The sequence below is a fragment of the Aspergillus eucalypticola genome (genome assembly GCF_003184535.1).
Source record: "Aspergillus eucalypticola CBS 122712 chromosome Unknown BO83scaffold_16, whole genome shotgun sequence".
In the NCBI taxonomy this organism is placed as follows: Eukaryota; Fungi; Ascomycota; class Eurotiomycetes; order Eurotiales; family Aspergillaceae; genus Aspergillus; species Aspergillus eucalypticola.
Genome location: NW_020290290.1, coordinates 193,846 through 221,365, shown reverse-complemented (window position 1 = coordinate 221,365; position 27,520 = coordinate 193,846). Strand labels below are relative to the sequence as shown.

The window sequence follows — 27,520 nt, the reverse complement described above, 5'->3', positions numbered from 1 at the left end:
GAATCCGATCTACACACCGCGTGCGACAGACAAATGTCCAGCTCAGGATCTCCTGAGACGGCTCATGACGACGATAACCAAGTTCTAGGCCACTTGACCGCGCATATCATTACGTGGAGGTTTTGATCCTTCTGTCACAAAGAATGCCCAAATTGATCTAATTAATACCATCATGCTATACACAACTAATCTATACAAACCTGCGCATAACCATCTTCAACCTATCAACAGACCTCAGAACAGCCCGCAAACCACTACCCCCGATCCTAGCCGACGACATAGACATCGTAGACACACCTCTCCTACCACCACTCTCCATAACCTCGGGGACTTTCACAGGCATCCAAAGAAAAGCCCTCCGCCGATTCCCCGTATCACCCCAAGGTAATCTCCCACCGCGAACATTGACCTGCAACGAAGGATGCAAGAGACGAGGTTCACCCAACGCAGAATCCCTCTCCTGTCTCCATTTCACAAATTCCTCTTCCACAGTCCCCTCCTTCACATGCTTATTTTCCTCTTTCTGATCCTTGACTGTCACAAAAGCCTTAGGCGCCCGATTAGTCGTAGAATCCCCCTCAACCGCAGGCGGGTAATCATGCCCCGTATACAGCTTAACATGCTCCGGTAGCGCCAGCAGCTTCCGCATAGTCTGATACAAGGCGCGGGCATCTCCATGCGGGAAATCACACCGCGCACTGCCCACGTCCGGGTTGAAGATCGAGTCTCCTGTGAATACATTGCTGCCTATCATGTACCCACTGTGATCAGGCGTGTGGCCGGGCAGGTGGAGGACTTGGGCGGTGATGCGTCCGATCTGGAAGGTCTCGTCATCTTGGAAGAGGTGGTCGAATGCGGTTTCTAGGTCGTTGGGCGGGATGTTGTATCGTTGTGCGAATGTGGCTTGGACTTGGCGGATGCGGTGGCCGGTGCAGATGGGGACTTTGGGACTTAATTCTGATGAGGAGGAGGAGGAGGAGGAGGATGAGCGCTGTTGACGATGGAGCTTGGTCTGGATGTAGTGGGCCGCGGTGAGATGGTCGGCATGAGCGTGTGTCTCGAGGATTCGAGTGATGTGATAGCCCTTTGAGGTTGCAAGATAAAGAAGTTCGTCGGCTGAGGTCGTAGTCACGGTGAGTTGGGATGGATCGAAGTCGAGGACTGGGTCGATGATCACGGCTTCGTGTGTCTCGGGACAGGCTACGATGTACTGCCATGTTGAGGTTCGTTTCTCGAATATGGGATGGATGATTGGTTCCATCGTGTGTTGCTGTTGGTGTCTCTTTGTCTTCTCTTTGTGTAGATGTTGCGATAGTGATTGATGTATACTATACTTCGTTCGTGCAGCTTTTTTTGACTTCATACAATTGACCCAATATGTATGTCGCTTTCTTCTCTAAAATGTCTTTTCTTTTGATACTTAGAAACCTCTTACATATATTCATTCCTCCTCTCGGGCGAGATGCTAATACTATGACTCTATACAATTGCCATCTCAATCCCGATCCCCGATCCCCTACCTCGCCGAACTGAAGGCTTTTCAAGGTCCCCGGGTTCCTGTTCAAATCCGGTAGTGTACTTAATATATATCCATCTCCTTATCTTATCCGCCACTGCACCAAGAACAACTAGAAAATTACCTATAAAGAAGCAACCACAAGCCCATCGAACGCCATGACCACCAGACATACGTATCACCGCCTCAAACCACCTTCCTGGACACCCAGGAGTACTTGAAATTCCTCAGATCTGCGACAACATATCTCACTGGCTGAGAATTGCGGTGTGCATCGCCATAATGGCGTTGATGGTGTGATAAGCCGGTCGCCGAACGGATAAGTTTCAATCGCCGATACCTATTTTCGCGGCACCCCCCTTGATTTCGTCTTGGTTGAGACCTGCTTGGCCGGAATGTGAGACTTGGATAACAGATTACAGGTCGGGGATTTGGCCCGGTTGAATTTGGTTTGTTAGGTGTTGATTGGGTGGGCTGATAGGCTGGCTGGCTGTGTTTAACCTGGTAGCAAGTTGCTGATATGGGAGGGCAAGGGGTATCCCGTGGGAAAGGACAAATTGGTGCTATGGGAGAGAAGGACAGTCACGAGAACAATGACCGCATAGGTTCCTATTTGGGTTACTAGCAGGAGAGCAAAGGGGAGGTTCTTGGTCAGATGTCTCGTTCATCTGATATATTGGGAGAGGGCTGGTTGGTGCTTGATTTACTACATGAGGTATCATGGGTTTCGATATGCTACGGTAGGGCTTTGTTGGTCGCCGAATCGGTGTTGATTTGTCTTTTTGCACTTAGTATAGAGAAACGATAACTTCGTTCTTCGGGAACTTTCAATTGGGCAGTATTAGCGGATGTCGAGCATAATTGACATGCTCACTCGTTGTGTTGGGATGTGAGAAGCCCGTTATGTATTGTAGGTGCTGCATGTGGGAGTTACTGATACAACAGTGTCCTCTTGTGGACGACTACAGTGGAGGTTCTAGCGCCATTCTCGAAGGAGACCAGTGGGTATCAGTGTCAAGGAGAGCAGGAAGATCGCTTGGCCTGGTTGGCCCCTTCTTACAGACTCTGTTTGCTTTTGTGTAACAGTGGTCCTGCTTGCCGATAAGGTGGGAACAATGGCTGCATGGCCAATACCCGCAATAGAGGAGATGCATTTGGTGACTGTGAATAACGGTTCTGCTACTTATCACTACACTAATAGGTCTCCAACCACTACGGGTCCCGATAAACACGGAAGAAATGATTCAAGTGTGCTTCTATCATGATGTAAGTGGAGGCAGATAGATGGCACGCGATAAGACTCAGTTCCTGCGGCTCCCCTCGGATATCATCGAAAGTCCAGCTTTCCCGCCATCCGTATCCGCCTCCGCTCCCGTCCCCGCAGACCTGCCTGTCCTGAACATGTCCTATGAAGTAATTGTGCAACAAGAAAATCCTCTAGTAATCAATCATGACTCGGTAATTGTAAGGGGTTATGAAATTCATGAAACGATTTGCTTATATGGTATTAAGAGTCGCATCGCCAAAAAGTTCAATTGCATCGCTGCGGTTTTAGTCGGTGTAGCTGGCTGCAGCCTTCGTTGTGTCTCTGGTCTGTTTGAGAAACGGTATCAAATCTGTCCCGCCCGTTCCTCTGACGCCGGCGTTGAGTTTCTCATGAGAATTGTCCACTATTGTCGACGTTGTCGTGGCCAGGTTTGTCCTCGCAGATACTTGGTTTGGCGGCGGAGTCCTTGCAGCCATGATGATGTATCGAGTAACCATCCGCACATGCTTATCGCGGAATCCCCCAAGTGATATAACTGCCATATTGTATGCATCCCTCAAAGCAGATCCGGGCTTGTGGCTCAAGACATAGGATCTCACATTGGACGTGCGGAGCATCATTTCCAAGAAGCGTCGGTGAGGGCCTGGCATGTAGTTTCGCATGATCTAGAAATATACAATCAATATCGACATTGCTTGGTCTGGATGCCTCCTGGGAGATCAACTCTTACCTGCATAAAGCCAGTCATGACTTGAGGATTCGGCTTGCCGTGAGACTTGGTCTCTCCGGTGGCTGAATGCTCCACGCCCAAGAAAATGTCGAAGGCTTGGATCAACGAACTCTGAGCATTGCTACCACCACTGTATTGGTGCCACTCGCCTCGGCCTCCCCCGATATCGTAGAATACACCATTTGGTAACCCAGCCGATGCCATGTTCTTACTACCGGCCAGGTAGGGGCGTAGTTGATGGTAAAAAACGGGCGGCGCACAATTTTCATACATGCGCTCCAAGAGGTCACCAAGTTCCTTCAGACCATAGTTCAGTTGCTCAAGACGAGAGACAACACGCTTGCTATCATCAACATTGGCTCCATGCATAGCATCCAGCATTAGCTCGATGAGCTGTGCTCCCTTGGCCTCGATAGCGACAGAGAGAACAAAAAACCATTCTTCGTCCTTGGTGCCTGTAAACGAGGTCACCACTGATAGATTGTCCGGATCCGTAACGTCTGTATCAGCGGATGGTACCGAGAAGTTCCAAAGATTGAGGGCAGCATAAGTGGCACATGGTGGTAGCTCCAAGTGGTTTGATACTTCGATGAATGGGCGTGAGATGCAGGGGGGTAGCACCTGTATCGTTGGTGTCAGTAAAGACACGAGATATGTAGTGATATATGAGACAGGTAGTATTGAGATAAGGGGAGTAATACATCTTTCGGCTTGTCACCACCCCAGATGTAGGCGTGTGTAAGGTAAGCAAGCACAACATATGCTCTCCGCCACTCAGGTTCTCCCCGCAACTTCTTCGTAGAGAGTATACCCAGGTCATCCACTGACCTCCTGATTGTACCAGTTTGGATGAGCTCAGGCAAGTCTTGTGCGATGTCCTCCCACGGAGAATAGTAGGGGTCTCCCAATCTTCGTACGGGAGGAACTTCCGGGAGGAACCCGTTCTGGAGGGAGACACCGTACTCAACAAGGGAAATGTCTGGTGTGTAAAGCATGATAATATGTGCACTTCAGTGTATAGCTTGATATACAAGTCTTTGTAGAATATAGAATAGTTCATTATGCAGGTAAGAGTAGATTCAGGTGTTTATATCGTATTCCCAAGGATGGACGGAAGAAAGCCGGATCCACAAGGATCCCGGAAGAACCATCTGAATGAGCAAAGACAGGTTATTCTCCGTTTCACAACGACCATTCCAGAACAGAAAGTCAGTAGGTCAGCGGAGACTTAGCAACCACCCGGGTTTCTAAAGTGGATGCTGTGTTATCGCTCTTCCGGCAACACGGATGGTGAGGCGGAAGCGGAACGGTATCCGGATCCGGTGGGAGGGACAAACGGAAGTGCCTTGTATCACACGCCAGTCCATATATAAATGTTAATTGATGACTGTCAGCGGCTGCTTTCTGGTATTCATCTATTCCTTCTCGTTATTCTTCGATATCTTGTTCAATTACCATCCAAATCCACAATGTCGAAGTCGAATGGCGTCAGCCTGGCATTCCCCGCCGAAGCAGCGACAAAGGAATATGCAGTATCTCTAGACTCTTCAGATAGCCTTGCTGCGTTCCGGGAGAAGTTCATCGTCCCATCGAAAGCAAACATTGCTTCCAAAAAGTTAGCAAAGCCTGGTTAGTACCATCCTGACAGCTGTAGATCTCGTCACTGAGTGTCACAGGCCTTTCGCCCGAGTCATGCATTTACTTCTGCGGTAACTCACTTGGCATTCAACCCAAGGCCACAGCGAAGTACTTGGAAGCACAGCTGGACACTTGGTCATCTATCGGAGTTGGCGGCCACTTCACTGATCTTGAGGGCTCACCTTTGAAGCAATGGCAGCTGCTCTCAGAGCAAGCAGCTGAATCAATGAGCAAGATTGTGGGAGCAAAGCCAGAAGAAGTCGCAGCGATGGGAACACTTACAACGAACCTTCATCTTCTGCTGGCTAGTTTCTACAAGCCGACGCAAACCAAGCACAAGATCTTGATGGACTGGAAGGCTTTCCCAAGTGATCACGTATGTTCGAAAGAGGCTGCCTTCTGCTACCACGGCACTGACTTCAGTATAGTATGCTATCGAATCTCACATTGCCTGGCATGACCTGGATCCCAAGGAGTCTATGGTGCTCATCGGCCCAGACGAAGGCGAATACGAGATTTCCACCCAGAAGATTTTCTCTTATATCGACAAGCATGCTGATGAGGCTGCTATGATTCTCCTTCCTGGTATCCAATATTATACTGGACAACTGTTCGACATTCAGAAAATTACTAAATATGCCCATTCACGCAACATGGTTGTTGGCTGGGATCTGGCCCATGCTTTCGCTAATGTTGAGCTAAACCTGCATGATTGGAACGTTGATTTTGCAGCATGGTGCACGTATAAGTACGGAAATGCTGGTCCCGGGGCAATGGGGGGCCTTTTCGTGCATGAACAACACGGAGAAGTCGATTACAGCGCGGGAGAAGATGCACCCAAGTTCCGTCACCGTCTAACCGGATGGTATGGTGGTGATCGATCGGTCAGATTTAAGATGGATAACAGTATGTGTGCACTTTGCTATAGACAACTCCGTGGGCTAGTAAGCTGATTCGATTGATATCTAGAGTTCAAGCCCATTCCTGGCGCTGGAGGGTTTCAGATATCGAATCCTTCGGCCATCGACCTAGCGTGCCTTTGTGCCGCCCTATCGGTGTTTGATGAAACATCAATGGCAGATCTTCGCAAGAAATCAAAGATGCTAACAGCATACCTTGAGTTCCTTTTGCTCAAGGATACTGAAGAGGAATCCAGGCCGTTTAGCATTATCACGCCCACAGACCCCGATGCGAGAGGCGCACAACTGAGTCTGCTACTCAAGCCTGGCCTGTTGCAGAATGTTGCGCAGAAGTTGCAGGAAGCAGGAATAGTCTGCGATAAGCGGGAGCCGGGTGTCGTGCGTGTTGCTCCGGTTCCTTTGTACAACAGCTTCAGCGAGGTTTGGACATTTGTAAATATCTTCAAGGGTGCACTACAACAGTGACGGGGGTTCACTAGATTGCTTGTGCAGGACTGAGACCTATTTTGATAGTGCGCTCTTTGATGGATAATTTTTAGAAATAGATACCAAAATATTTTATTCTTAGCGTGTGAGCTTGAAGATCCCTTTGAGAAACGGTCCACAGTCACTGTGCAAAAACAAATAATCAATGTTAGGACTCTATGAGAGATTCATACTGTCGAAGTCATAAGTTTCCGAATCCGTTCCTCGGATCACCACTTCGCAGAAAGTCCTGGGCTTGCGAAAAGAAGTTTGTGGCTAATATTGAGTATTCATCGTAAGTAGGCGAGCCGACACCCATGGGATACTGTGCATCGGCCGTGATGATGGGGGTCTGAATGTTGAATTGAGATGTTGGCGACTGTGGTAGAGATTGTTGTGTATGCAAACGAAAAGGCTCCGGTAAAGGGGACGTCTGCGACACTTCGGCTCCAGGTGTGGGAGCTTCAGAATAGAGTGAGTCCCCAAACATGCGACGGGCTGACTCTGCATCACTATTGGAAGAATACTCGAGGATCTCCCAGAAGCGCGAGAGATCTATGAGTAAGTACTTATTCTGAGCACCAGACTCAAGTTCATAGGATGCCGAGACAGCATCTTCCAAGCTCTGCAATCTGTCCGCCTGTCTGAAAGTCAGCAGATAAAAGTGAGTATGGGAAGATATGCCCTTACCAAACGTGCCATATGTGGCCACTTGCGTCCTAGATTCTGCACGAAACTAACACATTTGTAAAACCTGTTGCGTTTCTCTTCGCGAATGGTAGTGTTCTCCGTGAAGCTAAGCTGCAATTCAATGGTTGCTACCACAGCAGCACTATAGCCCAAGAAAGGATCCGAGACAACGAAAGATCTTTCTTCGAAGTAGTCGATAAAATGAATTATCCATGTCGTGTGCGACGAAATCAAGTCCGAGCTGTGCTGCAAGAATATCTCGGGAATAGTACTCCGGAAATTTCTGAGGCTGAGAGAGAGCAATAGCGGGTGATTCAAAAGACACAGAATCGTATGATATAGGAACTGATTCAGTAACCATGGGCCCCAGTAATCCCTCCTTTCTTGTAGATCCTCAAGTGTTCTTTCACTCAAGTTCGCTGGCTTGAACCGGTGGCTGTATGGCATCTGCGTTTCCCGTTCCATAAGAGCAGTCAATATTCTCGAATACTCTGATTGTGAAGACCACGGGGGTACGTTGCTAGGCTTCCCATGGCGTCTCACATATTTTGCAGTTTTTGCAAATATTTCACTGAGCATGATCACGTATGCTAAAATACCCTGATCCTGCATGCCTGATGACCGTGTTTCATTCGCCCCATTGCTTGATGAGACCGTTGGAGGCGGCCGGCTAGGACTTTCTGGGAACTGGGGAAAGCAGCCATCAGGAAAATCTAGATTGTCGAAATCAACTCCGTGAAGACGCTTCAAGAGACAAATACTCCAGAAGCAGCGCCTGCGCTCTTCACGTGCAGCTGGGGGTTGTACTAAGCCAGACTCTAGGCCAAGGTTGGCACATTGTGCCAAGTTCATTGCCAAACTGCAATGGATGCTCGAACGGTGTGTGTTTCCATCTAAAAGTGATCAAGTCAGCAAGGCTATCATTCTGACACTTCAGTGGTCGTATTACTGGCAAAATCCACCAAGCTCAAGAGGCATAGGCTCTGGAGAGTTGAGAGCTCTATTGGCCCTTCCGATACCCTCCTCATAACCAAGCCCCTGGCTACTTCCGTATAGCCATTAACAAGTGACGTGAACCCGCCAGTATGCGAATCTTCGTCCTGAGAGAACCGAATGCTCAGCGCCAACATCGCATATACTATCTCTGGGTCACGGCTCTTCAGGCTATCGAGGAAGCCTTCCTTCTGAAAGAGTGGAAGGGGCTGCGAGTGGCAATATTTCAGATAAAGCTCTGCCATTGCGAGCACCTTTTCCCAAGTGGGGAAGGGGATATTTGGGCTTAAAAGGGATGCCACAGCGTTGCTCATTACAGCAGTGCGAGGAGCAGCTTCCCGTGGCTCTTGTCTGGGGCTGTTCTGCCTAGATTGAACAAGTTAGAGCACGGATGACATCGCATGAGGGAAGCTATGTATTACCCCAGGGCATCGAGAACTTGCCCCATTCTAGCCTCAAGGCTTCCCAGTCGTTCCTCCTGTAGGAATTCATCAGAACTCAGCAATAACGCTGTCATATATATTGGCTTACCAAGATTTCCGAGATCCTGTTCTCTGAGCCGGGAGGCACAGAAGCCCCCTCCCGTGGGATGGCAAGCCCAGCTGTCGAAGATCTCCTATGTTCTCCAGCATAGGCGCATTGCTGGTTTAACCGGGCGCACAAGGAGCAGACTGGCTGCTCCCCAGGACATTTTGCCTTCTTGCGTCTGCGAAGAGTCAGTGAGGAGTGCTTCATATAGTGCAAGATCGGACTAATGTTCCGTCTCACCTGCATGGTTCACAAGCTTGCCGCACTCGCTTAGCCGGCCGCTCAGCAGATGTGGACGCCATGTCACACCCTTATATTCGCGTGAATGTGCAATGTATATAAATCATGGAATACTGAGACTTTTCGTCAGTTACACCTGCTAGTGGAAGCCTTGTGCTGCCGTACGCAGGAGCGCTTATACGCTCCTAAGAGGTACAATATCCCCACTTCTTGAGCATTCAAATTCATTGACAGGTGGCATTTACCATAGACTATAATCTTCATTGTAAGGCTATCTAAGCCTTGACATCCAGATCGCAGGGCAGGCGATATGTACTATGGCTTGAACATTCTGGAGACTGGCATGTTGAGCTACTATCAGCTAAACGTTGGATGGCCTTCCGCTGATTGTCAACTATTTGGCCGTATCTTGTTTCCCAATCTGGATAAAGCGCGATGAAAGGTATGGATGACTAATCTACAGACAAGCATCAGCTCAATCAGGTAGCTACATACAATAGGTCTGGGTGATGGTAGCTCATTCGACAATCTTGCCAGGGGAAGAGGCCAGCCAGTGTAGCCAAATAATATACAATGTTTATGGTGCTGAAGCAGGATATACTAGCTGAGCCGAGGAAGTCCAGCAGCGTCGCATCGTGCCATTGTAGTGATTTTACAAGCGTTTACTAGGCCTTGCAACCTTAAATGCTGTGACATGTACCTTTAGACACAGCCGAGTGTACAATTGCAGGCTACGCCAACCTTGCCTCTCCTCGGAACATTGGTCAATGCTTCTCAATCCACCCAAAACAAGCGGACTATGGCTGGGACACAGGGTACTCGGGGATATACGAGAGCAAACGAGGCAGGTATTAACGCTTTGACGCTTTAGAGAAAGTTATATACAACGTCAGTTATCTTTCTTTCTAGCTGCCTATCAGAGAAATAGAGGTACACTGTGTCAAAGTTGGCGAAGACCGCATTTACGCCTTGCCGAACCAGGTCTTGTGGCCCTATGATGAGCATTAGTAAATCGGTCAATCCACGGACCCCCATGGAAACACGGTATTTCGAGGTGCAACTTACAAAGACCATACGACCCATAGCGTAGGTGGTAGCTAAGAAAGATATACATTAGCCGTGGTCCATAGTCATGGTGTATTTGAAGAGCCTACCGATGCCCATGCCGTAGACGGAGATGAGGTAGGGCCACATGACGTAACCACTGCGCTCAGTCTGTAGAGATCCCGTATGTTAGGTTTCTTCAGTTCTTTTGCGAGCCGGGATTTATTCGCGGGTCAACGGACCTTCCACCACTGGCGCTTGCCGTCGTGCTGCTGGAAAAGGCGCTGGTAGTAAGGGACACGGTTCTCACGGAACACGAACCTATGGAGAGCAATAAATGTTAGCAAGTTGTTTCCAGTATAGAGTCTTTCCAGTATAGAGTCTCGCTTCCGAGTCCCAATTGCACGGAATATTCAGGCAATTGAGCAGCAGAAAGGCCCGACCGACAAGCCGTCAGCCCGGCCGCGCTCAGGAAGCCATGCGGGGGTACAATTGACGAAATAAAATCAGCGAACATACCCAGCCAGACGAGGAGCGGTGCGGAACATTTTGGCGGTGCGCAAAAGCGACAATGGGGGTTATGGAGGTAGTAGGAGGGACAATGGCAGATGAAAGGCTAGCAGCAACAATGATCAGTCGATGTCGTGAAGTGTGGACCCGAACGGTCCTTGAATATCACGTGATTATCCTCCCACTTCCGCCTTTAGGATGCGAGGCTTAATAATTATCACGTGAATCTGCAAGCTCCTAACCGTAGCGAGTATAGCGTGTTCTGTTGGAAGCCCGGCCTGCCCAGAAAAGAAGTAGTCCGCGGAATCAAAGGTGTGCAGAGCAGAAGAAAGTCGCCATTTACCTGTGTCCATATGTGCCACTAACACACTTTGTGATAGAGTGCGATTTATGAGGATGGTCAGATTTACTGCCGCCTTCCTTTCGCTCTCCTTTTCTCAAACCTCATGCGCCCGGCTCTTCTTCGACTACTGAAGAGGCCGTCAGCTCTCTCGGTTCTCGACTCCCTGATATCGATGCCAATTGGGGTTGAACAATTGGACGTTCGGCGCACTGCTAAATGTGTTCGATGCCTATCCAAGACTCACAAGCAAGCAAGAAGCGCGCCAGCTGCCGAGTTGCAACAAACGCCTACGAATGATTCCTCCTTCCCATCAACGAAACGAGCACTCAGCTTCCGCATATACGAAATTAATACGCCGCATAAACAGGCCGCACCTAAAGGTGGAGGCTCTGGCGACTCGGCTAAAAGTTCTTTTTCCATAAATCCTCGCAGCCTCACGTTACAACCGGAGAGATTGGAATTCGAATCAGACATAGGACATACGGATGACATTGGAACCCGATTAATAGACGAACCGGTGCATCGGAACGATTTTGCTCTCTGGGAGGAGCTACTGCGATACCGGCAGCGACATTATGGTGATAAAGGCACGTTGGATATATGGGAGGGCTTGACGAGCCGAGTTGACGGAGTGCAACTGCCCGTTGAAGGAGAAGTCGCCGATTTCTTCTGGCAAAGCTTCGTGGAAGCTGGCATACGGCACGGTGTTATTCTAAATGAAATTGCTGATTATGCGCTGGCGCTTTGGAATACAACGGGCAAACGTTGGGGGGGGTTTTATGAGGCTGTCGTTGGTGGCTTTATTGACCGTGGCATGACACAGCAGGCTGTTGAATGGCACAAACGCCTTCATCATCCTCATTTGACACACCCGAACGATATCCTGCATGTCTTCCGGCCGATCGCTCGTTCTCGACAGCAAAACAGAGTCACTGAAGCGATAAAGCCAGGGGGCCGGGCTGCCTCATCAAGCTTATGGGCCTTCCGCAGCATCTGCCGCATGACTCCAGGCCACCAGATCTATGCTCCTATCATGTCTACTCTGTTACACTGTGGCCGTCTTAGCGATGCGCTTTCAATGCACAGACTCCTCATCCAAGAGAATGACCATCCGCATTCGTTCGACGAATTCGAGCCATTACTTGAGAGCGCCAAACAGTACGGGCCATGGGCATCCTATCAAGAGCTCCATAGCTATGCCTCCCAGCGATTCCCTGGAAAGATAAACGAAACCGATGATCCTGACAAAATCACTGCGGAGACTCAAGGAAAGCTTGCGCATGAAGAGAGACCAATAAAGGACGAGTTCGGCGCCCGAATATTTGCAACTGAGGCTCTTAACTTCGATACAATCCTTTCCGGCTTGAAAATGTTCGGCGTGCCAGCTCTTGGACCGCAATCTCTGCGGGAGATGGCGCTCAGGGCTCGGGGAGGTCAAGATATACTGAGCAAGCTCCGGAAGCTTGAACGAGCAGGCATTTCGCTGGGGAACTCTGTCTTTGTGCGTCTTCTTCGCAAGCTTGCCACGGAGAACCGCGACATACTCTTATCGGACTTGCTCCACAGTGACGAGCATCCCGATGTTCTCGAGGATGCGCGCATACAGGAGTCTCTACTTTTATCTTACTATATGAGTCAAGACTGGCGTCATTATCATATGACCCTTGCAATCTTAAGTGAAATATCCAACGAAGGACCGGCTTTGTTCAACATTCATTTTAGGAAACATCTTGCAGCTGGCGAGTGGACTCTGGCCTCCAAGCTGGTTGATGAAATGGCACTGCGCAGTCAAAGCCTCACCAAAGAGAGCATTGACTTCATGGTTGAAAAGGTTCTGACGCCTCGCAGGCCCGGTGTCAGCCCGATCAAGGGTCAGCGTCGTTCCGAAGTCGTGGAAGTAACCTTCCTCTTCCGAGTCTTACAACGCGTCGTTCCTGTGGGTGCTTCTGTGTCTCCTGACCTTTGGGTTGAGATGATCAAGCGATTTGGCATGATGAATTGTTGGGATGAGCTTCGAACATGTTGTCTCTGGCTGGCCCGTCATTACTCTTCTAAACCCAAACAAGACCACGCTCCTCTCCAGATTATCTCGCTATCGGCTGTACAGCAATCATCTCATACTATCTCACCTGACCAGCACGGCAATACCATTCTCGGGGCCATCTTCAGCAAACAGACGCAAGCCGCTCTCGTCTACTGGGGGTTCCGGATGCGAGTTTCCTCCAAACGAGACGACTATAATCCTTTTCACACGGAGGGTGGAAACTTAGTTCCTTGGGTGCGCGGACTTGTTCTCCTTCGGGAGCTTGGACAGAACGGTGTGCAGCTTTGGACTAGATGGATCAGACGAGCCTGCCGGCACCGACTTGCTGTTCTATACGGACGACCTCGCCGCTCCAGTCGTCACATGAGTCGCATGTTGCGACGGGAAAACCCATATAGTGTGGAGCGAGTCCTGGGAGATATTGACCTTGCGTGGGGACAGCCCCTCCTGCTCCAGAGTTGTGCACCCAGGGATGTGTATCGGCTGGTGAACCCACCCAGCTCGAAGATGTCTCAACGTCGAACACGTCGGACCTTTTTGAGGGAGAAGAGCCTGCGAGGGGCAGCCTTTGTGAGTAGCCGGTGAAAGTATTATATATGTACAATATATTATATAGCATCACATAAGATAAATAAAATGTAATATTAGCCCAGCCCAAGACAAGACACACCGCTCACGTGAAGAAACCCGGGGCAACGCGGCCACACAACAAACGAGACAAACACGGGCGGGCTTCGCCACGGGCAATGGCGTGGCCCCGTCAGCGAAGTCAGCGAAATGCGAAACAGGAGCAGCCATGACCGACCCTTGTTCCTAAGAATAGCTTGGCAGGCAACGCGGCCAGACTCCATCTCCCAAAGCCTTGTTCATACTGGCCCACTGTTACTGGCAGATCAACACTACCCTCGAAACTTTCTCATGACCCGTAAGGGTGATCCCAAGCCAAATGGCGCGGTTGTTGCCGTGGTTCAGGCTTTGGGAGGCCATGTAGTGCGTCTTGGTAGTCCACACTCTCTGCAAAATTCACTCATTGCTTTCACCAGTGGGGTTTATTGATTATTGCTCTGCCTGCTTGCCTGCATCATCCGCATCCTTTTACACATCCTTTATGGCCCGAATGTTGGATTCTTACTGTGTCTGATTCTTCTTCCTTTTTCCCCTCCCCCCCTCTATTTCCTTACTGAAACAATAATTCTCACTCATCAGGCGCATCAATTAATTAAACCCTTGAATTGAGTAGTCTGATAATTCCCCTTTTTTCTTGATATACGCGCATTTTGGTGTATCACTTGTTGCTTGGACTTCGCAGCCGATTTTCTTCTTGCATTAGTCCTCCAGGCTTATATAGCATCTGAACGATCGATACCCTTTTCCAACCAAACAAAACGCGCAATCAAAATGCTAGGACTAGGAGTTCTAGCGCTCCTCCCCCTCGCAGCGGCGAAGGCTGTACGGCCGCGATCCACTGCATGCAATAACTCCCCAGACTTGTGTTCCAAGTCATACGGAGAAATCACTCACCTGGGCGCACACGACAGTCCGTTTCTACGAGATGCCTCGACAGATTACTCTACCTTTGGAGACCAGTAAGTTCAATTGGGAAGGCAGAACAGCAATGCAGTTGGTTGACCAGTTCACAGATACTACAACACCACACTCCAGCTTGATGCTGGTGTCCGTCTTGTCACAGCTCAAGTTCATAAGTCGAATTCACAGTGGCGTCTATGCCACTCTAGTTGCGATTATCTAGACGCAGGATTGTTGAGCACATGGCTGTCAGATATCAAAGGCTGGCTGGACTCCAACCCCAATGATGGTACGTTAGTAGCAGACTGCAATTACTCCCAAAAGAGCTAAGAACTGACATCTTCCGTCAATCACCAGTTGTGACTGTTTTGCTGGTCAACTCCGATGATGCAACGGCTTCTGATCTTCACTCGCAATTCGAAACGGCCAGTCTCACCAACTATACCTACACTCCGACCTCCCAAACCTCCGCACCGAGCTCGTGGCCAACATTGCAGGAACTGATCAATAATGGTACCCGGTTGATGACTTTCGTGGCATCTTTGGACGCCTCAAACAACACGGTAGCACCGTATCTGATGGATGAGTTCACTTTCATCTGGGAAAACAACTACGATGTGACCTCCGCTTCCAACTTCTCCTGTGAGCCCGATCGTCCTTCGAGCGTCAAAGACGAGCTATCCACCGCCTTGTCTTCCAACCGCCTCCCGTTCATGAACCATTTCCTCTATCAAGAGACTTTGGACATTGAGTATCCCAACGTCAGCTACATTTCCACCACCAATGCGGCGTCTGGAGGAACGGGAAACCTTGGCGACACAGCAACCAAATGCAAGAAGGAGTACAATGGCCGTCAGCCTACCTTTATCCTGGTTGACTTCTTCGACAAGGGACCCGCCATCGATACCGTGGACAGTTTGAACAATGTTACCAACGCTACTGGACGGACGAACCTGACTTCCGTCAGCGTTACCAGCTCGGCCTCCACCTACTCCAACGTTTTCAAGGGTCTGGTCGAAGTCGTCCAGAAAGCCAAGGACGGAGCGAATCCCAGCATGGGAGAGTGGATCTGGGCTGGTGGAGATTGGGGAAGTCTGCTGGGCGGCGGTATTGCAGTCTAAGCTGACCGCTGTGACCTCATACTTTCTTTGGAATCTTCACCGTCCTTTCACCCTTCATTTTGATTACTAGCCTATTTAGTACATTGTCATTTTGCATCTATTCCACATATTTACAGTTGCAACATCAGCGCTGGATTTCAAAGTTTTGGACGAGCCTCACGACATTCCTTTGCTATATACATGGTGGGGGGTACCAGGTTGGCGTTCGGATGATTATCATATTTTGCACAGTGTACCTAACTGATATGACCGTTTCACCATGTCCATAAGCAGCGATAGCATGTAAAAGAAAGGTGCAACTACGGGAGCATATCCACTCAATCGAGCATCACCGCACATCCCCTTGTGGTCTCTTACTCAGTCGTTTTTCAACAACTCACGGACCTTGTTCACTTTATCCTCAAAGGACTGCTCCTTATCGGTCCTGCAAGCAAGAAGAGTTAATCATCTTAGCCTGTGTAACGACACCCCACCCAAGCCTCTAGATAATCAACAGTCCCCAGAAAAGAAGCAAACAAACAAGAAAATCCAAAGAAAAGAAATATGATTACACACCTCGAACCAACACGAATATCCGTCTGAATTCTCACGATACCCTGCTGATGAAGAATCGTATGCGCCTGACCAATAACCTGATGAACTCTATCCCAAGGACCCTCTATGATAGTAGAACCCGTCAGTCAGGAAGCAGCCAATAAAGCCATACCCATGCGCACGCGCACACATCAATACAATATAACTAGTACAAAAGTATGCTAATAGTACTATCGGAAGATAAATTTCCACATACCGAGTGTGGTGCCAGCTGAATGCATGACGTATTTCAGGCCGGATTTCTCAATAAGGCGCTGAACATCGGCTATTTGGGCGGACACGGAAGGGGATGAGGTGCCGATCTACTATCGTTAGTATAGTGTAAGTGTAGGTTTTTAGCGAAGTTTACTAAAGTTGGAGAATGCATATGGGGATCTGGGTTAGAGGTTTGTGGTTCGTGGGTATGCATGTGGAATGGATGATTGATTGATTGATTGATGCTGGACGGACATGATGGGAATGATTGAATGAATGTATCACGTCACTTCCATCCTTGAACCGGGTATTGATTGCATGGGTAAAGATGCGGGAATAGTCAAGCAGCATGATGCAAATCACTAGTTTCAAGGAATGGAATGGTTAACCCACTGGGATCAAACAGAAATCGGCGGTGCAGTGCGGGGGAGTCGGGATGGATGAGGATGTGTCGGCCATGTTTGTTGTGCAGAACCAGATTTGAAATTAGATCGTAAGTAGTAAGTGAGTATTTAATTCTAATAGAATGGAGGATCTGGTTGCGTATGAGAAATGATTTCTACTGGAGGATGGGAATGGATTGACAAGTGGAAGCAGCCAGCCACTTTTTTTGGCGGGCAGTGAGGAGAGGAGTTCATCAGCAAAGCGCGGGGCCTTAACGGCGGACGGAGGGGCAATCGTGACTTGCAATCAGTTCGCACTGACTGATTGCAGTCTGATCCCCCATTACACCACTCCATCAGGAGATGCGTATTGGCTAAGTACTACTAGTAGTTTACTCCGTAGTATAATCATCGGAATTGTTCGTTACTCGCTTCTCTATGGTGGAATATAATCCCACCCGCTCTCTGAGGAAAAGCTGGCAGGCAACTCCACCGGCAAAGATCTGTACGTTTCCGCGGACGACAACGCATGACCAGAACCAAGATGGAAGACGTATCTTGAGCACAATGCGTTGCTGTGGATGACGATCGGTTTGTGAGGTCTCATATCTGAAGCCAACTTTACCCTGGCGAAACCCGACCGGGAGGAATTAGTGCTCCTTCGATGCAGGTTTGCTTATGGTTTTTCTCTTCTTTCTTCCCCGGATCCCAGCGCCTCCAGCAGCATCATGACCGGTTTGTACTAAATTTGGACCGACGGCCGAGGATGTCCCTAAGACTCACTATCAACTAGACTAGACTACTGCTGTGGGTGTGGGAAGATGGATCTGGATCTAACGATCCTGGGGCAGATGCTAGTTTTACTAGCGAATCGTTTGTCCGATTTTCCCTTTGGTGACCCTCTTTTTCTATTCCTTGCTCTTATTTCTGGTTTTTTTAAAAAACAAGTCAATAATAATTGTCCCACCCTGTTCCTATAGGGGGGAAACACAACTGACAAGAGGACATATGGCCAACAATGGCCTGCAAAGAAGACAAAGGAGGTGCTCGAGGCTCTGGCAGGATAAAACGGGAAGGAAGAACGCCATTCAATAGTCAAATCGCACTGGGCCCTTAACTTGGGTCGTCTGTCATCTGCAATTGTTTCGGTCCGCCCCTCTGGTACCAAATTCACATTCACCAACCTAGATTTATCGACTTCTCTTGCCTCGTGGCTAATCTCCTATCCTCACTGGCTTCGCTCACCCTCCTTGATCAATTTCATTTTCAGCTGAGATCACTTTCTTCTCTTTCAGTTGGCGGACTCTCCTTCTGAACAGCCCATCCGACCGGGTGTGACGCAGCCCTGCTGGTCCGACCGTTTTGTCTTCCAGTGCGCTTCGTTAGTTTATCCCGATAGTTCACTAGCGACTACGGCAATATCGCTCGCATGATTTAGCATATTCCGTGACGTTCAGTCAACTCTATCTACCTTGTACTCCTCACCCTCGACCTCCAACCGGCGTCTGCTCAGCTGTCCACGTTGCTGACCGCCTCTTCTCGTCGCGGTGCAGCATCCAGGACCCGGGCTCTGTCGACGTTTGCGTGCCCGACGCCTTGCGTTTAAGCGCTCACCCAGATTTCGCTTCGGACGGTAATCACTACTCGTTTCTTTTCTCATTTACGAAGTCTTTCTTATCTTGCCACAGTATTGGCTAGCTGCTCGTGTCGCTTGAAGCGTCAGAGGCGCGGCGTGGTAACTATACTAAGACCTTTCGAGATAAATCTGCGCGCCGTGATATGATTGGCATGGGATCCGCCTAAGGCTCGCACGGCCAAGCGCCACGGGGCTGCGACGACCTAATCCCTGCACAAGGCTCGTCCTTCCCAGATCTAGCGACTGTCGCCACTAGACGCAATCGGGTTGGGGGATTTCCCTCCAGAATCCCTGAGCTCATCACTTGCCGTGCGGGTGATCGAGTAGGCCTTAATTACTGAGATCGATCACCTTGAGAATAGTGGGCACAGTCCGTTCGATTTCATCGAGCAGCTGATCCTCCCATCCGCTGAGAGCCAATTGGCCGATTGTAAAGAGGCTCCGTACTTGCAAAAAGCGTCAAGACTGGTCTGGAAGAGAGACAGCTGAAGAGACAAGATTCGCCCGGCTGTTGAACTAGTATTTTAGATCAGCTACTCCCCTCTCTCCACGTTCAGGCTCGCGCTGCGCTGGACGCTTATCCATCGCCCTGGAAGGCCCAGTGTCCGTTTTAAGTGATTTGCATCTGCGTACATGAAGAGGCTGCATGTTCCCTTTTCCACTGCACACTGAATTCTTGCCTGCTGCGCCTCGGACTTTTTCCTTGCGGGACTAATTCAAGCCCACGTGACTCTATACATCACGTTGCGCGCATACCACGGAGCTAGAACGTTTGCTGTTACTATATTAACCAGGGCTGTAGCGTTCTTGCGGACATTTGCTTGTGGCATTTGTCATGGTTTTTTCCTCAGTCGACTACCATCGTCATTGTTCGTCTTCCACTTACCTGACCAATGACAAAGCCCAATCTACTAGAGCTCCCCGTAGGAGCTCGGCTCGTTTACCTCGCGGAAGGCGGCGCCAATGTCATCTATCGAATCCTCGCTCCACCAGAGATGGACTTTGATGGAAGAAATGACCTCTCTGCCACTGTTTCCAACTCACTACCTAGCACAATAGGTACATTCCAGGTGCCTGCCAAGTTTAAGGGTAAACTGCTTCGACTCCGCAAGGATACGAGCGCAGGCATCTCTTATCAGGAGATTGCACGCAATTTTGACAGATGCATTCGTCCTCTTTTCAAACCAGAAGAGCTGGTTGATCAGGAGCTCGTTTATCTCCCCAGAGGGCTCGTTCAAGGGTGCAATGAACAGCTACAGGCAGCAGAGCGAAGCGGCCAGCGTCCAGAACGACGCCAAGGGGTGTACCTCTCTACGGTGGAGCCGTTTGGGCTACTCATAACAGACATGACTACATTCAGCATTCCCGGAACGACGCTCTCAGAGTTGAAACCTAAGTGGCTAATTCAATCCCCCTCTGCACCCCCGAACTCCCGGAGATGCCGAACTTGCGCACTCCGCGATATGAAGAACCAAAAGGCGCGCAAGAAGGGATTGGCGGAAGAACAATCATTCTGCCCCTCGACCTGGTATCTGACAGGTTCGACAATGTCCTCCGTGCGGCCCAATTTGTCACGGGATGCAAAGACCAGCCACGGCTGGCAAAAGTACTTTATCGAAATGGAACGCTGCAGAGGCTCCTGACACATCAGAAAGCCTTACAGGATGTGGGGCTTTATGGTCCACCGCCAAGTTCGCGCGAAAAGTCGCTTGCGATGACGCTGCGAGACTGTACAATGTTCATAAGGGTAGGTACATCCATAGCTTTCACCAGCACGCCACGTGTCCGCTAACATCAGCATAGATGCCACGCGACGATTCCGGCCGTGTGGAGATTAGGCTGGGCGATTTGGACCTCAAAACCGGGGCTGGCGGGAAAGCCAAGTACTGGCTGGACCTGGAGCACCAATTGATCGTGGAGGACTGGTACGCAGGGGCCAAGAACAACGTATCGGAAAGCGAGTGTGCTCAACAGAGTCCACGGGCGCATTCGCAGTCCTCGATATAGGGGTCCGTAATAACTTGTCTTGCACTACTTCCTGCGTCTTACAGCAACAATATGCAATAGAAGCGGCGATTATAGGGGTTCACAGCACCCTATTGAGGTGTGCACCAGGCGACCCATTATGGAATGTCGCACGGTAATGATTGACGGCCTTTCTCTTTCTTCATTTCTCGTGCATCGTGGTTTTTGATATCATGTTTTTACTCACTTTTTAAATGTTCGGTTGGCACATTTGCTTCATTATCATGTTGCTTGCATTTTATCGGGGCAGGGAGGGTCAGTGATACGTCTTGCTACAAATTCGATGCATCTCTTCTCCGGTTTCGGTCTTGCTTCTTGCTTGATGTGTACACTAGTTACTTAGGGATTCACATCTTTACTCTATGGCTTTGTTGATTAATGTATACACTTCCGCAGTGCTTCATATCATCTCATAGCAGTATCTGCGTCTCTAGTATAAATCAGCCTAGTCTCTAACTATTATCAACACAGCGATTATCCCACCAAGTAAATGACGTCACCCGCTCACCCAAAGCCAGCATCGGGATATCCGACCGAATACCCCGAACGGAGGCCCAATTTCACCGACCGACCTCGAAGCCCAGAGAAGGAGAAAGACAAGGACTAGTATACTCAATGCAATAATCAAAAGTAATAGAACCCCACAATTGACATCAACAATTCTCCAGCGCGGAGGAAGTCTTTGCCCTTACCAATCAGTCGCAGTCCAAGTAATTGACTATCCAAGGAACTTACAACGTACAGTAATCGTTGATGTCTATTAATAAGCGTTTTCATCCGTAATTCCGCGCCGCCCTCGCCTCAGGCTTACTTCCGCGGATGCGCTTTTAACGGCTGGGAGGAAGAGGAAGAAACAGGTGTTGTCGTTGTTGTTGATCATGCGGTTACATCTCCTGGGATTGATCGGGATCTGTCTAGCGGGACTTGCATTATTGGTCTTTACCGAGAAAAATAACATTAATCTTTTTGCTGCGACGACACATACAAATATCATGGCTGTCCCGAGGGTTCTTGCTCGTCGGGTTTTCCGTTCTTCGTCTTCTTCGTTGTTTGGATTACGGGGCAATAATCTTGCTGCTGTTAATACGCCTTCGCCTTTGGTGACTACTACTACTGCTGCTGCTGCTGCTACTTCTGCTGTTAGACCGTTTTCGTCGACTGGATCAGTGAAGATGCCTTCTCAAATGCCTAGCTCTGGTGCGCTCGTGGATTTGGCCAAGGGTCGCCATTCCATTTACAAGCTCGGGAAGAATAGCCCCGTGCCGGACGAGAAGATCGAGGAGCTTGTTAATCAGGCTATTTTGAATGTTCCTAGTGCTTTTAATACGCAATCGACCAGGTTGGTTGTTCTGTTGCATAAGGAGCATGAGCGCCTTTGGGATATCACGATGGATTTGTTCCAGGCCCGTGTGAAGGAGGGGACGCTGCCTGAGGAGATGTGGAAGAATCAGACGCAGCCGAAGCTGCAGGGCTTTAAGGATGGATTGGGAACTGTAAGTGATTATCTCAAATGATTGGGTTTATGCCGGGATGTCATGCTAATTGAGTGGTTAGATTCTCTTCTATGAAGACCCCGCGCACATCGAGCCTTTCAAGGAGAAGTTCCCTGCCTACAAGGACCAGTTTGAGCCTTGGGCCCACCATACTAATGCTATGCATCAGTACTTCTGTATGTCTTTGATCCCTGCTTGATTTTGACCTTAGGATCGTAATGCTAATGGATACAGTGTGGATCGGTCTTGAATCTCTTGGCTTCGGTGCCAACTTGCAGCATTATAACCCGCTTATCGATGCTCCTGTGGCCAAGCAGTGGGATATTCCTACTGACTGGCGGCTTATCTCTCAGCTGGTGTTTGGTAGCCCTGAAGTAGAGGGCCAGGAGAAGCCGAAGAAGCCCATTGAGGAGAGAGTGAAGGTTTTTGGCAAGTTGTAATTGTGCTAGCTGGTGGTGGCTTGGTCAGTTCGCTTTGTGTCTGTTAGAGACTAGATGGTTTGTAAGTTGGCGCAGCATCAATCCAGGATTTAGGATCAATGCAATATAAATATTGCTAGAAGTCTAGATGCGTTTAGAAAGTCATTCCAGATTTGAGGCCATGCTAAGGATAGATTGTAGTGTATTGACACTGCATCGAACTGTTATATTTTTGAAATGAAAATGAGGGCGATACGAGGAGTTGATATTGGAAGAATTTGCCTGGATGGTATGTTCATCTGATATACAGTAACCCGAGTGACTATTAACCTATCGTCTACTGAACAGACCAGCTAATGTCGAAAATGCAGCATGTTCATATGGCTACCTTATTATACATACCCCAAAAAGCACACCAATCGAGGAAAGAAGATACCACTCCTTCCCATCCCAGATACCCTTCTTGAGCCTTCCTCCAGCAACTACAACATCTATTCCTTCCCAATACTGTACATTCAGCAAGACAAACCACCCAACATGATATACCTAAAAGCAAACCATCCTCAATTGACCATAACCGCCTAGTCATATCACTCTTCTACACCCTCCATCCCTCCCTATCCATAACCAACCCCATTCGTTGACCTATCCTTATTATATTCATACACCATGACCAAACTCCTAGCAACAACCCTCACCCTCATCTTCACCATCCTCTTCCTCCTCCCTCACAGCAGCTCCAGCCACCCCATCAACGAAACCACCCATCATTCCTCCGCCGTCCCCTACGGCCTGCTAATCACGCACTGCACCGTCCCCAACACCATCGCCCTAACCTTCGACGACGGGCCCTCAACCTACACACCCCAGCTTCTCGACCTCCTCAGCGAATACGGCGCACGCTCGACCTTCTTCGTGAACGGCTACCGACTGCAGGAGAGTGCTCCCATCTTACAACGTATTTACAACGAAGGGCACCAAATAGCCTCACACACGTAAGTCCATCCCACCATTTCACTGACCATCACCATCATCTTCCTGCACAATGATGCATATACTAAGTACTTAGATTCGGGCACTCCTTCCTCCCCGCCCTCGACAACCCCACCATCATCAACGAAATGAACACCCTTGAGTCCCTCTTCCGGACCTTCATCGGTCGAGTCCCGACGTATATGCGCCCGCCCTTCCTAGCCGTGGACGGACGGATCCTCGCATTGATGACGGACCTCGGATACCATGTAATCGGGGCGAGTGTGGATACCAAGGACTATGAGAATAATACGCCGTGGTTGATTGGGGAGAGTGTGAGGAACTTTGTGGAGGGGGTGCAGGCGGGCGGGACGGTGGTGTTGGCGCATGATACGCATGCTCAGACGGTTTGGACTTTGACGAGGGTTATGTTGGAGGAGAGTAAGAGGAGAGGGTTGGTTGGTACGTTGCCCCTTCCTGGAATTGTATTTGGGATGTGTTGTGAGTGAGAGAGTGGTGCTAATGATTGTTGTGTTTAGCTACGACTGTGGCGGATTGCTTGGGGGAGCCGATGGATTTTTGGTATCGTTAGATGTGTTGATTAAGAAGGGGTGTTGTGGTGCAGTCAGTGTAGAATGTTATATATCTTGCATGCGAGTCACGCTTCTACGTTCATTTGCTCCTTTTCAGTTTGTTGAAGTCTGTAAGCCGTTTCAATTAGATACAACTCGTAAATATATATATCCTGTAGTATAACCGATCCTCCGTAAACGCCCCACCTATTTATCTATACCATGATGCTTGAAATGAATATCACCACAACTCCAAGCCCAACACCCCAAATGCAATACTATACAGACGAGCACAAATTAAAAGAAATCCTTCTCATCCAACCACTGCGTATCAATCGCATACGCCACCAAATCCGCCGCACAACACATATCCTCATGGCCACTCTCCAAATCCAACAACTCCAGAACAGCCTGCAACCGATCCTCCAGCGTCTTCTTCAGCTGAGAGATATATTCCTGCGTCGCAGCCGTCACTCTCGGCCTGTACTCCAGCTGCTGCTGGTGCTGCTGCTTTATCTTCTCCAGCGGAGATTTCGCTACCTGCTTCTTTGCACCTCTATTAGGCGAGCAGGGCGCAAGAGGCTGTCGAGCAGGTGTAGTCGGTGCCGTGGGTGCCGCCTCGCTCTTTCTGTTTTTGAATAGGGACTTGAGTAGGAATACGAGCCAGACGAGGTTGGTTCGTGGGGCGTATTCGGCCCAGATGCCTGGGATGTCCGGGGATTTTTCGGTCTTGAGGGGTTCGCCGTGGTAGACTTCGGCGCGCATGCTGTGGGTTGTTGTTGTTAGTTAGTCCGGATATTTTATTGGGGATGTTTGTAGTCTGGTGGGAAAGGGTACGTACTATCTGTAGGTATTCCGTAGCATGATCTCATCTTCGTCGCGGCCGATGGCGTCGAAGATTTGTTTCTTATCTAGATCTGAGGAGGCGACTTCAACGTGCTCTGCTTCTTCGCCCGTGCGTAACGCGGCGCGGGAGAGGGAGTAGTCGATGATGGTGGTTTCGAGGGTGCTGAGTCCGAAGCCACTTGTGAATGACTGGCTGATGATTTCGTGGTCGGTCGGTGGATCCATGCGGCCTTCGGGGCGTGTGCTTCGTATGCAAACGTTACCGAGGTGGAGATCTCGATGCTGTGGTTATGTTAGTGATAGTGTTATGGTATTCTGAAGACTGGGTGCAAACCTCGAATAATGCGTATTCCTCCGCCCGTGCAAGAGCCATTGCGACTCCCCAGAAGATGTCGTAGATCTGGAAGATGGATGACCAGGAGAACTTTTCCAGCTCACAGCCAGCATCGTCCATCTCAATGATTGCCCAGAGTTGTGAGTCGGGGTAGGCCCGTTTACTAGACGGGTTTGGGTTCAGACAGTCGTCCTTGGTCTTCTTGTAGTAGTCCCACGCCGTTTGAAAGTTCTCTGGGAAGCGACCCTGAACGACGTGGATCTCCCGAAAGCGAGCGAACCCGGGGATGGGATCGAGATACTTGAGCATCTTTACTTCGGAGACAATTTCCTCGATGCTAGTGAATTTCTTCGAACCAGGGCCACTCTGCGCGCGCAGAGGGACCACCTTGAACACGCCATCACCGTAAGCCTTTAAGCGCGCAAGTTTGGACTTGGACATCTCCTTTTTGCACAGCTCCTCCCGCAGGCGTAATTTATAGACTTCTCCGTAGGAACCCTCTGCGATCTTCACCACTTCTAACAAGTTGCCTGCCCGGGCGGCCCATGATCCAAATTTTTGTACGCTCTGCGCGGCGACCGGAGATAAGGCTTCGTTCAGAATTGGCCGAACGTAGGCATTTGCCTTCTCGTCTGTGACGCAGCCGGATGATAGTCGCGGTGCTGGCTTGTCCTTTTTTGCAGATCGCCGCCCGCTCTCTGTTGTTCCTCCGGTAGCTTGCTTGCGCCTCCGAGGTCTCTCGACAGACACCGTCGGGCTAATCCTCACTTCGACCATCGTCTCGTACTTTGTAATTTTGTTAGTGTTGCGGGTTGGCGACAGCTGTTCGGACCGGGATGGCTCGTCTTGCGGTTCGGATACAGGGGCGGGTGTCGCTTCCGGCATAGGTGTTTCTTGTTCAGTCTCATTAACTTGGATGTCCTTCTCGTCAACTTCTTCGACCTTGACCTCCTTTTCCTCAGGCTCCTCCGGCTCTGTCTCTTGAGGCACAGGCTCGTCTATCGTAACCTCAGCCAGCTTCTCTCTCAGGCCCTCCACAGCACCCCGAACGGCTTTTTTCGCTTCCTTTTCCAAATCCTTGGCTGGACTTCGCTGCTCAAACACTGCCCTAGGCGCATCCGCCCTTCGTTTCCCGTACACCTTTCTCTGTGTGCTTGTGCGTGTTCTGGTGGCTGGTCTCGATATCCATTGTCCAGGGGTTGTTTTGTCGGCCGCTACACCAGGTGAGGATGGGGATAGCATGGTGATGTGGTAGTGTGAGGGTCGAGTGATCCTGATAGAGTTGGTCCTAGTGGCTCAATGAGCCTAGCGCCCGCGTGTATTCAAGAATGTGCCCAAGATTGAGGAGAGCAGCAGCTGCGGCGAGATTCGGTGGAAGCCACTGATGCTTACCAGGGCTATTGATACCTTTCCTAATCAGGAATAGTTCCTTGGTTGCTGGGGTATGTGCTGCTTATGTAAGTGGATCGTCATTGCCATTCTGAATCATTCATACTTTGTAGGAAAGGGAGCTCAAGTGGAAGGTCAGTCCGATTCTGATAGTAGTGCTCATGGCTATCTATCTCTTTTCTTAAAAGTGCTTCACTGTCTCATTGAATTAACCTAATGTTTTCATGGTGTTTCTCTACTCCAACTTCAAAAGAAGATGCTGATGTCTGGAAATATAATTCAGAATTGTAAAATTTTTATACCGAGCTCTCAATTGGTAGTACCAAGCCCGAGGGAGATGTAGCTAGGAAGACAAGGCTCTAGCATGAAATTTCCCGACCAGAGGGACAACAATGAATTTGACTTGTGATTATTGAAGGGCTCTGAGTGGTGATAGTAAGGTTCCGAGCTGGAAGGGCCGGAATGAAAGGAAAGGCCTCGGCAAGCTCGTGTATCGGAGGCTTTCCGTGGATTGACCTGCCAGAGACTTTTGGGCAAGTCACCTGCCACATTAGGAATATCTAGCGCAATGTTTGGCTCCCCAAAGAGGTAGCAGACTACCGATCACATCCCTGGTAGACTATGGACGTTAGTGACATGCATATATCTAGTTTTTGAGACTCGTTAGTTAGATAGGAGTCATAGGAAAAAGACATGGACGACTTCGGAGATGTACCCCGTACTCCGTAAATAGAGTATGGAGATGGAAAAGGGAAATGGGACGGGTGGATCGGCACAGGATTCCACTGCTTCTGGCCCGTCAAATCCAGCACGGGCCTGGCAGTGAAATTGCGAGGATGGGCGGGCTGGACGGGAAGAATGATACGATGGAGTGTTTGAGATGGGGAGATTGTAGTCTACTAGATAGAAGGATGAATGTATGTCGACGGATAAGAGGATGGATGACATGAGACCCATATTCCTGCCTGGGGAGCATGACGATCGGTGCCTCATGACACGCGATGACCAGTTAATTTGGATGGCCGGTTTTACAGTCGGAGGAGATCGGAAGTAAGCAAACTACACACAGTCTTTAAAAGGAGGGCT

General features: G+C 49.5%; 12 protein-coding genes across 12 annotated transcripts; 6 read left to right on the top strand and 6 right to left on the bottom strand.

Annotated features, from left to right (window-relative positions):
* Positions 1–190: 190 nt before the first annotated feature.
* Positions 191–1,261, bottom strand: BO83DRAFT_315547 (MBL fold metallo-hydrolase; the record flags this gene model as incomplete). The annotated part of the gene is made up of 2 exons (XM_025527627.1): positions 191–957; positions 1,000–1,261. The coding sequence occupies 2 exons, from the start codon at positions 1,259–1,261 to the stop codon at positions 191–193; spliced, it is 1,029 nt and encodes a 342-aa protein (XP_025386925.1).
* Positions 1,262–2,729: 1,468 nt separating this feature from the next.
* BO83DRAFT_379344 (indoleamine 2,3-dioxygenase) lies at positions 2,730–4,725 on the bottom strand. The gene is made up of 3 exons (XM_025531487.1): positions 4,215–4,725; positions 3,514–4,134; positions 2,730–3,448 (listed from the first exon to the last, which is right to left on the bottom strand). The coding sequence occupies exons 1-3, from the start codon at positions 4,506–4,508 to the stop codon at positions 3,068–3,070; spliced, it is 1,296 nt and encodes a 431-aa protein (XP_025386924.1). The 5' UTR covers positions 4,509–4,725; the 3' UTR covers positions 2,730–3,067.
* A 257-nt stretch (positions 4,726–4,982) lies between these two features.
* BO83DRAFT_315427 (kynureninase) lies at positions 4,983–6,536 on the top strand (the record flags this gene model as incomplete). The annotated part of the gene is made up of 4 exons (XM_025527622.1): positions 4,983–5,142; positions 5,190–5,527; positions 5,580–6,057; positions 6,121–6,536. The coding sequence occupies 4 exons, from the start codon at positions 4,983–4,985 to the stop codon at positions 6,534–6,536; spliced, it is 1,392 nt and encodes a 463-aa protein (XP_025386923.1).
* A 202-nt stretch (positions 6,537–6,738) lies between these two features.
* Positions 6,739–9,049, bottom strand: BO83DRAFT_363031 (putative C6 transcription factor; the record flags this gene model as incomplete). Its single annotated transcript, XM_025529552.1, has 6 exons — positions 6,739–7,176; positions 7,227–8,119; positions 8,176–8,585; positions 8,642–8,697; positions 8,751–8,925; positions 8,988–9,049. The coding sequence occupies 6 exons, from the start codon at positions 9,047–9,049 to the stop codon at positions 6,739–6,741; spliced, it is 2,034 nt and encodes a 677-aa protein (XP_025386922.1).
* Positions 9,050–9,607: 558 nt separating this feature from the next.
* On the bottom strand, positions 9,608–10,658 carry BO83DRAFT_379341 (cytochrome c oxidase subunit 7). Its single transcript, XM_025531486.1, has 5 exons — positions 10,551–10,658; positions 10,274–10,352; positions 10,142–10,202; positions 10,053–10,084; positions 9,608–9,979 (listed from the first exon to the last, which is right to left on the bottom strand). The coding sequence occupies exons 1-5, from the start codon at positions 10,577–10,579 to the stop codon at positions 9,950–9,952; spliced, it is 231 nt and encodes a 76-aa protein (XP_025386921.1). The 5' UTR covers positions 10,580–10,658; the 3' UTR covers positions 9,608–9,949.
* A 263-nt stretch (positions 10,659–10,921) lies between these two features.
* BO83DRAFT_315277 (uncharacterized protein) lies at positions 10,922–13,513 on the top strand (the record flags this gene model as incomplete). Its single annotated transcript, XM_025527615.1, has 1 exon — positions 10,922–13,513. A coding segment is annotated over one exon (2,592 nt), but the record flags the coding sequence as incomplete, so codon positions are not given.
* A 352-nt stretch (positions 13,514–13,865) lies between these two features.
* BO83DRAFT_379340 (uncharacterized protein) lies at positions 13,866–16,019 on the top strand. The gene is made up of 3 exons (XM_025531485.1): positions 13,866–14,514; positions 14,569–14,744; positions 14,813–16,019. Exons 1-3 carry the CDS (start codon positions 14,327–14,329, stop codon positions 15,574–15,576), a joined length of 1,128 nt encoding a protein of 375 aa, XP_025386919.1. The 5' UTR covers positions 13,866–14,326; the 3' UTR covers positions 15,577–16,019.
* On the bottom strand, positions 15,755–17,004 carry BO83DRAFT_56694 (thiamine-binding protein). The gene is made up of 4 exons (XM_025537436.1): positions 16,759–17,004; positions 16,367–16,472; positions 16,132–16,234; positions 15,755–16,000 (listed from the first exon to the last, which is right to left on the bottom strand). Exons 1-4 carry the CDS (start codon positions 16,822–16,824, stop codon positions 15,934–15,936), a joined length of 342 nt encoding a protein of 113 aa, XP_025386918.1. The 5' UTR covers positions 16,825–17,004; the 3' UTR covers positions 15,755–15,933.
* Positions 17,005–19,277: 2,273 nt separating this feature from the next.
* Positions 19,278–20,391, top strand: BO83DRAFT_399732 (inositol-pentakisphosphate 2-kinase; the record flags this gene model as incomplete). Its single annotated transcript, XM_025533346.1, has 3 exons — positions 19,278–19,923; positions 19,971–20,131; positions 20,188–20,391. The coding sequence occupies 3 exons, from the start codon at positions 19,278–19,280 to the stop codon at positions 20,389–20,391; spliced, it is 1,011 nt and encodes a 336-aa protein (XP_025386917.1).
* Positions 20,392–21,401: 1,010 nt separating this feature from the next.
* On the top strand, positions 21,402–22,342 carry BO83DRAFT_315505 (nitroreductase family protein; the record flags this gene model as incomplete). The annotated part of the gene is made up of 3 exons (XM_025527624.1): positions 21,402–21,902; positions 21,964–22,078; positions 22,137–22,342. 3 exons carry the CDS (start codon positions 21,402–21,404, stop codon positions 22,340–22,342), a joined length of 822 nt encoding a protein of 273 aa, XP_025386916.1.
* A 648-nt stretch (positions 22,343–22,990) lies between these two features.
* On the top strand, positions 22,991–23,885 carry BO83DRAFT_409016 (chitin deacetylase; the record flags this gene model as incomplete). Its single annotated transcript, XM_025534099.1, has 3 exons — positions 22,991–23,316; positions 23,391–23,755; positions 23,833–23,885. 3 exons carry the CDS (start codon positions 22,991–22,993, stop codon positions 23,883–23,885), a joined length of 744 nt encoding a protein of 247 aa, XP_025386915.1.
* Positions 23,886–24,162: 277 nt separating this feature from the next.
* On the bottom strand, positions 24,163–26,287 carry BO83DRAFT_315248 (uncharacterized protein; the record flags this gene model as incomplete). The annotated part of the gene is made up of 3 exons (XM_025527613.1): positions 24,163–24,631; positions 24,707–24,993; positions 25,046–26,287. The coding sequence occupies 3 exons, from the start codon at positions 26,285–26,287 to the stop codon at positions 24,163–24,165; spliced, it is 1,998 nt and encodes a 665-aa protein (XP_025386914.1).
* Between the last annotated feature and the right edge of the window lie 1,233 nt (positions 26,288–27,520).